Source organism: Gracilinanus agilis, chromosome X (genome assembly GCF_016433145.1).
Source record: "Gracilinanus agilis isolate LMUSP501 chromosome X, AgileGrace, whole genome shotgun sequence".
Taxonomy (NCBI): domain Eukaryota; kingdom Metazoa; phylum Chordata; class Mammalia; order Didelphimorphia; family Didelphidae; genus Gracilinanus; species Gracilinanus agilis.
Window position 1 is genome coordinate 60,760,775 of NC_058136.1, and position 11,369 is coordinate 60,772,143.

The 11,369-nt window shown below is 58.8% G+C and overlaps 1 protein-coding gene across 3 annotated transcripts in view; it reads right to left on the reverse strand.

The window, feature by feature from the left end:
- Positions 1–6: 6 nt before the first annotated feature.
- Positions 7–11,369, reverse strand: part of NLGN3 (neuroligin 3) — a 14,227-nt gene continuing 2,864 nt past the window's right edge. For 2 of the 3 annotated variants that reach the window (XM_044682459.1, XM_044682458.1), the window contains 5 exons: positions 9,537–9,596; positions 7,709–7,858; positions 3,597–3,782; positions 1,434–2,223; positions 7–946 (listed from right to left, as the gene is read on the reverse strand). In XM_044682459.1, coding sequence (XP_044538394.1) covers positions 100–946; positions 1,434–2,223; positions 3,597–3,782; positions 7,709–7,858; positions 9,537–9,596 — 2,033 coding nt within the window. In that variant the 3' untranslated portion in view covers positions 7–99. The remainder of the gene's footprint in view (positions 947–1,433; positions 2,224–3,596; positions 3,783–7,708; positions 7,859–9,536; positions 9,597–11,369) is intronic. The other variant, XM_044682460.1, reaches the window with a different exon arrangement.

Genomic DNA, 11,369 nt, shown 5'->3' on the forward strand with positions numbered 1-11,369 from the left:
TGTGGGGGCGGGTGTATATGGGTGTGCACGGGTGGGTGCTGGGAGGCGGGGAGACGGGGAGGAAGCTGGGCTGGGCAAAGGCCGGGCTCCAGGTGAGAGCTATACCCGTGTGGTGGAGTGTGAGTGGGGCAACCCAGTACTGTTGAAGCCAGAAGCAAAGGTGTTATAGGGGTGCAGCGTCTGCAGCCCCACCAGGGAGTTGGGGATCATGGTGATGGTGTTGGGGGTCATGAGAGGGATGTCGTCGGGGGAACGTCGCAGCGTCAGGGTGTAGTCAGGGAGGGCACTGAGGCGGAGTGGGTCGTGGGTAGGGGGGCCCTCACACTCATGATGCGAGGGACCTAGCTGTAGGGCTGCCAGCTCCTCCTCGGGGGCCGCTCCCATCTCCCCGGGACCCCCGGGACCCCGTTGGGGACTGGGCTGCCGCAGGGGCTCCTGCCGCCTCTTGTCCTTGCGGTAGTAGAGGGCGGCAAAAGCTAGCACGTTGAGAAACAGGAGGGAGGCCCCAACGGCAATGGTGACACTCAGCTCCGTGGAGTAGTCGCGAGGGTTCTCCACCAGGAGAGGTCCGGCATCCTGGTCCCCGTTCCAGGTGCCCTGGGCGTTCTCGTTACTGTAGGCTGGAGAAATGGCTGGCCGCTTGGTGCTCCAGGCCTTGCCATTAGGGCGGCGGGTGATGTGAGAGCTGTGGGTGGTGTCCGGGGGCGGCACTTTGGTGGTGGTCGATGTGTAGTGGAACATGTCGTGCAGGTTGTACAGGTGGGGCACCAAGTGCTTCCAGAAGGCCACCTTGGTGGCCCGGTAGTGGTCGCGGACCCGGGGCTTCAGCCCAATGTGAAGGTACAGCTGGTCCCGGGGGTTATACTTGGACCAGGCCACCTCCTCGAAGCGGTTGGCCTTGGTGTGGATGAATTTGGTGTCCTGGGGGACGGGCTTGTTGGGATCCCTGAAACACCGGATGGAAATCTGCAGTCATCACCCTGCCTTGTGTTGCGGGGCGGGGTGGGGGGGGCCCGTGAAGTGGGGTTGGCAGTGTCTCTTCTTTCCCAGTCCTAACCTCCCCGCCGACCCCATCTCATTCCCACACCTGCCCCCCCCCCCCACTCCCTTCTCCTTCCCCACATCTTGGCCTGCCCGTGGCTCTCCTCTCCCTTGCTCTGGATCTCCTGGCCCTGGAGGCAGTACCTCCTATTAGTTCTGCCAGGTCCCCCTCAAGCCTTCTTGCATATCAAATTCAGGGGCACCTCCCCAACCCCTGCAGGAGTTTTTGTCAAAAAGGAAATGAGCCAGAATGAGGGGGATGGGTGGTAGGAGGGTGAGGGGAGACATTAGGGACGCTCCGGGCTAAGAGGAGATGGATGATGGACAGGGTCTGGCTAGAGGAGAAGGCATGCTGGGGTCCTAACGGGGCAGGGACCAGGGCGTCTCCTCACCCGGTCTTGGCAAAGTTGGTCCAGTAGGTCATAACAACAGCACTGAGCATGACATCGTTCTTGGAGAAGTTGCAGGGGAAGAGGTCAGTGGGGCCGACCATGGGGATGCCAAAGACATAGGGCACCTCATCCCCGTGGGCTGCGTCAGACCACGCTGGCTTCATGAGGCTCTGGCAGTGGTGGTAGAAGGCGTAGAAGTAGGTGGGCGAGCCATAGCGGGCATGCAGGTCAGCTGTCACCACGGAAGGCTCTACCCATTGGTGGTCAGTGAAAAGGGCCACCAGAGTTTTACGGCGAGTCTCAGGGTTGTCCCGGTCTGCCCAGTCTGTGTACATGAATTTGATGGTCTCCCGAAGGGTGTCCTTGCCCTCAGGGTAGCCATACAGGTTGTCCACAAAGTTGGAGACCGAGTAGTCAAAGTCCGTACCTGACACTCCATCCTCCGGGTCCACCACGGCCTCCACAAACTTGAGCCCCTCCCCCTGGTTGACGCCAAGCATGATGTCATAGTTGAGGAACTCGCCCTGCTCCATGAGGATCTCGGGGTCATCAGGGATCACGTCCCCATCGATCACAGGACCGAAGGCCACGTGGTAACGAGCTGGCTGGATATCTTGCTCCACCAACTCTTTGGCACTCTTCTGCCGTAGGCAATCGACCATGTCCACGGTATCCAGCACATTGCACCCCACCTTGTCTGCCAGCAAGCTAGTATACTTGACTGGCTGGTAGTTCACTGCCCAGCTGGACAGCGCTGAGCCACTTTGGATGATGGCCCTCTGGAAGAGCCCTGCAGGGGACAGGCAGCAACCCGTCAGAGCCTCCCAGTGTGCCAGACCCAACAACTAAGGCTCTAGGCATTTCCTAGAATCTCTTGTACAGAATTCCAACCTGACTAGAACTCCCCCCTTGACCCCGGTGCACACACGGGACCAGAACTCTTACACCAGTGTTACTAGGGCTGTTCTGGGGGAGGGAATCCCCTCTCCCATCACCTACTCTGCTTCAGAGCCCACCCCAAATCCACGTGTCAAGACGAGCCTTTGCCATGGAGGCTGGAGAGGAGGGAAGGCCGTTTCCCAATTGGGCGGAAGAGCTCCTTACTAGCCCTCCTTCGTCAGATAGAGCCCGTTGCCAGGCTTCTCCCTCTGGAGACCAGAGCCCCAGAATGAGGAGGGCACCGAAAGGGTTAGAACAGCAAGTCCTTCCCTCCAAGAGCCAGACTTGGGGGACGAACCCTCTTCCCTAACTCAGAAAGTTTTCCTGGGGTTGATGAGCCTCCCAGAGACAGGGGTGACGCCTCCAAGCCGGAAAGACATAAGCAGATCCCCATGAATGGGACATAGAACAGCAGAGCCGAATGGGCCCTTGGAGAGCACCCGGCTGAGCCCCACAGGTCCAGGAGAGGAAACTGAGGCCCTGAGACATTTTACCCCTCTAGCCAAAAAGGGAAAAAGCCATTCCCTTTCCCCTCCGACGGGGGAACTCCTGGCACGGAAACTTCCTCTAGTGATGTAGATTAGGAAAGTCTCCTTAACTTATTTCCCCAGAGAGCAATGGGAACTTAAGAGATGCACCCCGGGCTGCAAGCCAGTAATGCACAGAGCCTTCCTGACACAGACCAAGGCTGACCAGACTCTAACGGGGAGGGGGGGGGGAAGAAGAGAAGCTTCCAAGGGGAGGAAAGGGAAAGAAATTTCCCCTCACAGGATCTCACTGGCTCAAGAGAAGGTGGGGCCCAATGACTCCTCCTCCTCTCCCATCTTGAAGAAAGACTCCACAGCCCCCCAAGGAGACCTGCACTTCCCTCCTGCAGAGAAAATGTCTCTTCCACTCGACCCGACACCTGAGACTTGTCCCCTCCAAGAGCATGTCTCCTAACTCTATCAGGAAGAAAGAGGCCCTTGGGAAAGAAGGGGCCTCCTTCCATGCCTCGCCAGAGTCCCATGGCAGAGGCCTTTTCCCTAGAGAGAAAGCCTTCCCTTCTCTAAGACGGGCAATGGAAAGGTATTGCTAGAAGCCTTGGGGTCTTGGACCTGAGCACTCTGAGGCTGGCAGGCCCAAGGGTTAAGGGGGCAGCCAGTGGAGCCCAGGACCCTCTCCCCATCCCTAAGGCTCTTCCTGCCCCTGCATACACCTGCATCCCCCTGAGGAATTACTCACCCTCAGAGTGATGGGACAGCGTGAGGAGGCTGACACAGGAGGCCCCAATGCCAGAACCAAATACAGTGATGCGGCGAGGGTCTCCACCAAAGAAGGCGATGTTCTCACTCACCCAGCGGAGGGCCTGAATCTGGTCCAGGAGCCCATAGTTTCCCTTGGCAGCCTGGTCCCCGGTGCTCAGGAAACCTAGGCCCAACAGAATGGGTGAGAAGAGTGGAGGATTGGGGCTGGGAGAACTGGGGCATGGCATGCCAAGGCACAGACGGGTACGGAGTCTAGCTCTCTTTTCCTCACTGTGGGAGCGCGCAGACAGACAACTCCCACCCGGAGTGTCGACCTCACATCGGGAGACTTGATCCAAGGCCAGGGAGGGCATCGACCTCATACCCTGCTCAGGGCAAAGATTCTGGGGCTCTTGAGGGCCAACGGCTCCCAAGTTCCTTCTGCTAAGTGCAGTAGAGGCCATTCCCCTTTGACTTACAACCCCAGGAGGAGTCACTTTGTGGGGGCCTCCACCTTCATCCCAATCCCTCCCTTTTTTAGAGGCCTACGTGGTTCCAGAATCTTCCATTTCTCCGCTCCTACTCTGGCTCCCATCCCAAGGGATTTGGTTTAAACCATCTTGGTCTGATAGAGGAAGAGTGTCACTGCTTTGGAAACGTGTTACCATGGAAACAGGTCTTCCCGCCCACCTACTGGGATTTTTCTGCCAAGGAGACATGTCACCATGGAGACCACCTTCCCACCCACCTGCTGGGATTTGCTGCTGTGAGCCACATTGCCATGGCAATGCCCTTCCCACCCACCTGCTGGCCATCCCATAGAAAGGGCCAACCTATTCCCCTCCCTCTCGTCCCCTGCTGCTGAGGTCCCAGGTCTTCCTTTCCTGGCACCCACCACCACCTGTCCCTAGCCTTGGCTCACAGAAGAGGCCTTGGGCTCATGCATACCAACCACCTGGAACCCATTTGATGGGAGGCCATATCAGGAAGCTCCCCATACCCCAAAGACTGCCTGAGTCTCTGTTTCTGTTCCACAGTAGATACTGAACCCATATGAATGGGCCCAGGCAGCCACACGTAGACAGGCTGAGTTGGGCTCTAGGTCGGAGATGGGGACGACGAGGGATTCTGGGAAATGAGGCCAAAAGAGGGCCCTAGGTCTTTGCCTGGCCGCCCCCCACACCCACAGCACTCCTATCTCCTTCTCTTCCCTGTCACCAACACTGTCCTCTACCCCCATTGTCCTTCTCTCTTTTGGGCAACGGGAGCCTTGGCCGGTGTCGACCCGGAATGTCCTCACGAGGAAGGAAAGCTTGCCTCAGGACCTCAGAGGGCCAAGAACTAAGGCAGTAGCAGAGCTGGTGGTGTTGCTTCCCCTGGCCCTCTGGAGGAGGGATGCTGAAGAATGAGGCCGATGTCTCATTGGCTCCCATACAACAAACAGCCTCGAAGGGAGAGAGGAAGAAAGATGGGAAAGTCCATCTGCGGCCTGTGGGCCCGAGCATACAAACCTTCTGCAGCCCAAGGCAAAAGTCATTCAGTGCAGAGCCAGTGGGCACTCCACTAGGCCGGCCCAGGCTATTCAGCCTCCTAGAGATTAGAGCATCAGCTCGGTCTGGGGCGAGGGGGGCAAAAGCCAAATGCCCTCTGCCTCTGTCTGCCCCAGGCAAACATCCTGGCCCAAGGCTGGGGCTGCGGCCCTAAGGAAGTTGGCAAAGCCAGCCATGGGCATCAAAGCTAGGTGCCGGAGTTACCAGACAAAACCCACGTTCAGGAGGCTTTCTTTTTTGGCCAACGGGGAGTCAAGGCAGGAAGGGGAGAACGTTCGACTCTGAGGTTCTGAACAGAGCCCCCATCCCTCTGCTTTAGGGATACCCCTCCTTCATTTGAGGAGTTGCAAGCTCTGTCTTTGAGGGAGGACCACGTTAACCCTGCCGCCCGTGCCTCCTTTTGGTGACCAAGCCCTGAGATAACACGGAGAGGCCGAGAGCATCGGCTACCCAGATTCAATGCTTCCTACCCAGCTCCTCCTCCAGTGCCAGATAGGCCTACCTGGCTCCTGGCTTGATGGAATCAATGCCCTGGCTGGTCCTAGAGGGAGGAGGGGGTACGGGGAGCAAGGCTGAAGCTGGACACTGGGAAAGACTTCCTGACGGTTTGTCTGAGCTGTTCCTCAGGGGGCTAGGCAGAGAGTCTCCTTTGCCTATTGTGGGGTTTCAAGCAAAGGCTGGAAGACCACCTATTCAGGGGCTACAGTTCTGCTGGCCTAGACGGCCCTGAGGGTTTTAAGAGATTCTGGCCACACTTTCCCCCACAGCTGAAGGAAACCAAATGACTTCATCAAGCCCAACCCAGAACGGAGACTGAAGGGGACAAAGGAGGCAGTGGCAGTGACGGTGGTGGTGGTGGTGGTGGTGGTGGTGGTGGTGGCGGCTGCGGCAGCAGTGGCGGCAGTGGCAGCAGCAGTAGTGGTGGTGGTGGTGGCGGCGGCGGCGGCGGCAGCGAAGGGAGCCTTTGGCTGTGGGCCTGGATCCAGCCCTTGGCCCGATTTCCTCCAGTCCTCAGGGAAAGATTGTTTCTGGTTACAGCTGATACAGAAACTTCTCCCCCTAGTGGGTTGATCAGACTATCCCACTCGGGAAAGGAGCCTCTAAACCAGTGTGACAGGAATCCACAGAACTGTTTCTACCAAAGGCCCTGACTTGGCAAAAGCTGCACCTTCTGCAAAACCACTTTGTCCCTGTACCTTGTGCCCTACTCCTTTAACCAGGTTCCCATGGTGCCTTCCCCCCCGCCTCCAGAGCTCTTCTCCTGGAGGCTGGATGGGAGCGGAGCTGCTCCCCCTGGAAAAAGTGGTCCAAGCATTTGAAGGGAAAAGCTGTCATTTCAAAGGGCCATGCTAACTGGTCATTTTTCCTAAGCAGCAGACTACACCCACCCTGGACACACCAGTCCTTTGTCCTTTCTTAATCTGGTCCCTTCCTGCCCTCTCTTTCCTCAGTTTCCTGATCTAGAAAAAAGGAGGGAGAGAGGAAGGGAGAGAATGAGAGAGAGAGAGACACTAGACTAGATGGCCCTTAAGGTACATTCCTCTCCTAGGCCTAGGCCTAGGCTTTTGGGACCCCTGAGGTCCTAGCTGGCTCTAAGACGTCGGTCCTCCCACTTCCCTTTTCCTCATCTTCTCTGAAGTTTTAGGTCTGCTCTGTATCTTAGTCACTAAATCAAGCTGCTGCTTCGAATGGTAAAGACCAGAAAGCAAAGAAGCCATAGAAGGGCAAACTGAGGCTTCCTCAGGGTTTCCCCAAGAGGCCAGCAGCCCGTAATGAAGCAGAGGCTCACAGGCCTCCAGCCCGATCACTGGGCAAGTGGTTCCTGTTGCCCCCCACTCCCAGAGAGCAGTGGTGGAGGCAGAGCTAGCACACCCTTAGGCTGCTGAGATAGGCCGGATGCTGGCTGGGATCTGGGACGGAGGATGGTGTCCTCTTCTTCCGTGGGCCTACGGAACCTCTGGCCCCAGCCAGGCAGTGATGCGTGCCTTCTTCTCATCCCACCGAACCAAGAGCTCACGTCACGGGCCCAGGGACATGCGCACCAGAGTCACACACAGGCCTGGGACTAGCAAAGTAACAAACCAGGCGCTGAAATGAACAACGGTGCTCTCTGCCCTTCCGCCCAGGAGGCAGGCCTAACCCCGAGAACTGGCACCGAGCCTCGGAGGAGGCCCAGGAAGCAGCATGGCCTTTCAGAGGACAGAGACTCACACAGCTGCGCTCCCCAGGGTCTTGCTTGGACACCAGCTCCCTTAGCCACGAGAACCACGACGGCCACCACGGAGGGGGAGAGAAGGGAGCAAAGCATCCCGAGGAGCAGGCGAATAAACGAGTAAAGAGAATGTGCGCGGCCAAATCCCAGAAGAGAGCACCCTTTAGGGAAGGGCGCCTTGAGGGGACAGCACCTGCCAGCTCTATATCTACCAAACTCTCTAGGAGGTAGAAAGTTGGCCCTAAACTTCCCGTAGTCTCCAAGGCCCACATCCGCCTAGCTCAGTCACAGCTTTCTGACCTGGTCTGCTAGCGCCTTCATCCTGGCCTGCCATTTCCCAAGCCATACCTAGTACCCCAACCCGGTAGTTGAGGGTGATGACGATTACGTTGCCATAGCTGGCAAGGACGCTGCCATCGATCATGTTGCCCGTGCCCTCCATGTAGGAGCCCCCGTGGATGTAGACCATGACTGGCTTGGCTCCGCTGTCCCGAATGTCTGCAAGGAGAAGAGGTGAGACCAAGGCTGGGGGGGGGGTGGCCTTCCACCCAGCCCCCAGCCCGCCGTCCCAGGAGAGGCTGGGCAGGGAGAAGGCGGCCAAGCGATCTCAGGTGCCAGGACACCATCGCCAACCCAAGGGCAGGACTTAGCTAAGGCTCCAGGGGCGGCCAGAGAGACAGTGACAGCTGGACTCTGGTCTCAGTGGTTTTCAGGAGAGGAAAGTGAAGTTCTCCAAGGGCTCCTTATTGCGCCCTTGCCGAGGGCTACAGGCAGCCATCATGCCTGGCCCCACTAGGCCTGTGCATGCCTCAGTGGGCTAGGGTTAGACCCTCCCCCATGATTGAGTCCATGCCCTGGGCACCCAAGAGTCCTGGGACCTGACACAGCTTTAGGGAGGGTCTGGGGAGCCTTGCAACCCCCAAGACCAGACCAGACCAGACCAGTCACATGGAAACATGGCTATGGCAGCAGTGGCTGCTGCGGGCATCCCCCCTCCCCCCAGTGCAGACAGAGACAAGGGGGGGAGTACAAGGGGAAAAGAAAAGAGGACTGAGGGCACTGGCGTGGGGTGGAGCTTGCTTCTCTGGGCCTGTGCACAAGCCCTGGAGGGGCACGGCTGCTGGAAGACAGAAAAGATCTAGAGGGCAGGACCAAGGGGAAACATCCTTCCTTCACCCCATGGTACGCTGTGAGCTGAGGCAATGCCACTGCGGACTGGCCATGGGCTGGCTCCAGCCCCAATAGCCTTACTGCTGCGACCCCCTTGGCACGAAGGAACACACCTCGAGTGTTCTGTGTCACTGCTGTTCTGTGCTCAGGGAGGGCCCCTGGGGGAGAGGGCTTTGGGGATTGGGGGGGGGTCAAGGTGGGGCCTTAGCGGGGAGATAGAACGACCGACCGACGGCTGGGTAGACAGTGTCACAGAGGGAAATCTGGTCTGAGGACCAGGGACCTTGTGGCTCCCATCCCCACCCCAAGCAAACGAGCTCTGGGCCCTGGCCTGGCTAGCGACCCATCTCCACACCAGCTTCTTCTCTGGTATGGGGAGGAGGGAGAGGGGAGCGGCTCTCCTGGTCACACTGCTCTCCAGAGCTCAGGCACTCTTCAGGGCCGTCCTCATTAACCCAGAGCCCTCACAGCCAGCCCAGCCCAGCCCAGCCCGGGGCCAGGCTCCGGCTCTAGGTCAGTTTCCCTAGGGCCCCTGGTCTTAGGGCAATGGTTAGTTATTTCTCCAGTCTTTCCCAATCGTCACGTGGCTTGGATCCTGCCATTTTCCCTGCAGGTCATCAGAGGTGGGGAGTGCCCAGCCCTGTCTTGTCCTCAGGGGGCCGGTGCCCATCTGAGAGAGACCCGTTTGGGGAATGTGTTCCCTTCGGCAGGTCGGGCACTGGGAGGGGGCTGCGCTCCATACAGCTCTGCTCTTAGTCCCCTGCTCCAATCAGCTGTTCCCGTTGCCCAGGGGCCCTCCCTCCCTGGCCCTGGTGGCCACCCGGGGCCCCTGACGGTGATGGACGAAGAGACCAACCGCCTTGTGCAGGAACAGAAACACCCCCAACGGACGGACGGACGGACGGACGGACGGACAGACAGACAGACAGCCGGGGCTTCTCCCCAGCCAGAGGGGGAAGGGCTCTGTGCCATGCACCAGCCTCCGCGCCCTGCAGCCCCCAAATACCTTCGTCTTCGTCCCCTTCATTATCCGCTAAGTCCTCGCCCTGTTTCTTAGCACCGGATCCTGGGGACCAGACACGCACGGGGAGACACAACAGCACAGGACAGAGAACAAAACAGAGAGAGAATTCAAACACAGCACGAGCTGGGCCCGGGGCCGGCGGTCCCTGGGGGAGTGGGGAAACTGAGGCCCAATGCTCCGGGGGGAGAGGGCACTGGCACATCCGCCCTGGGGACCCTCTGTCCCACCCCCTCCTCCCATCTCAGGGCCTGAGAGCTGGGCACACAGGGTGAGAGGAGGCCTGGGGAGACTGGTGGGAAATGCCAAGGGCTCATGGAGGGCCCTAGGGGGTCCCTGCCCAACACAAACAGCTGTTGGAGACCCATTTTTTTTTGTTGTTTTTTTTTTACCTGGCCCCGTGGCCAAGCCCTTCCCATCCTGAGAAATCATATCCCTCCCTGGGACCCGGGGGAGCCCATTCCTAGGAGTTAGGCTACATCCCAGGTGACCCCAAGAGGGTCCCTGGTACAGGGGGCAAAGCTAGGCCTGGAGCCTTCCCTCTGTCCCTGCTGTCTGGGCGGAAACACCCTTCTGGCCACAGGGGTTCCCCGAGAAAGAACACCCTGAGGGACTCCCTGGCCAGGATACGGGGTAGGGGGGAGAAGAGGGGCCAAGTTCTGAGGAAGAATTTATTCAGTGTGGAAGAACCAATGGAATTCTTGGGGCTTCCCTCTTACTGGCGTGACATTAGACGCCCTCGCCTGGGGGCAGCCAACACCCTGTCTTTTCCTCAACTGTCCTGGACTCCGATGCCTTGGCTCTCCTTTCAAACTACTGCTCGTGCCTGACAATGCCTCCCACTGGGCCAGGGGGCCCAGCCCTACAGGGGAACACCATCTTGGGCTCCCCTACCTGCCTATAAGGCACCTGCCTCGAGGCCGAGTCCAGAATCCAACAGGCCAAGGGGGTCCCCAGCCTAAGCCCCCAAGCGGGGCATCACCTGGCTGAGAGAAACTGTCAATCTCGGGGCTCAGGAAGCCCAGGTCACTTTCAAATGGGGCTACCCTCCTGCTGACTGCAGAAGGCTTCCCAGGCAGCCTTTTGCTGGGGCGAGCCCCGTCCCCAGACTGAAGAGAACAGACATGCCCCAACACTCCCAGCAGCAGCTATTCCTATGATTCTTAGGTTCTTTCAGAGGCTCGAAGCAGTGACCCTGGGCAGGCCTCAGCTTGGCACCTGCCTGGAGAGGCCCTTGCTGCAATATCTGGTGCCCAGGAACACCATCCCTGCCCCCTACCCCATCCCTGAGCCCTGAATTGCTGCAGCGGCCCAGCCCAGGCCGGCCAGGCTCCCGATGGACCCACCCAGAGAGGAGGGACAGAGAAACGGCCCCGGGCCAGGCTTCCTCCTGGCACCAAAAGCCCTCTCAGAGTCACCCCAAGTGATGGGCTCCCCCGGAAGTGGGACCACTCCTTATTGGAAAGGGACCTCTCTCCCTTCTCAAACTGTCCTCTCTCTGGGCCTCCCAGGGAACATTATCGGAAGGAAAGTCAAGCACTCGATGAACCCTAGTGCAGGAGAAAAACGGGACCCAGAACACTGGGGCCAGACCCCTTTCCACCGCTAACCCTCCATCACAGCTCCTTAGCAGGGTACAGGTTGCACGGTCTCCCTTGTGGACCGGAAGCTCCTTGAGGACAGGGCTGTATCCCTAGCATTCTAGTTCAGGCCTTGTCTTTACTAGGTGCTTAACGGTAGGTGTTTACTGGGGCGTCAAAATACCCCTGAGGGTGGCCGGCAGAGTGCTGAAGGCCTGTTCTAGGCAGCAAAGCCCAG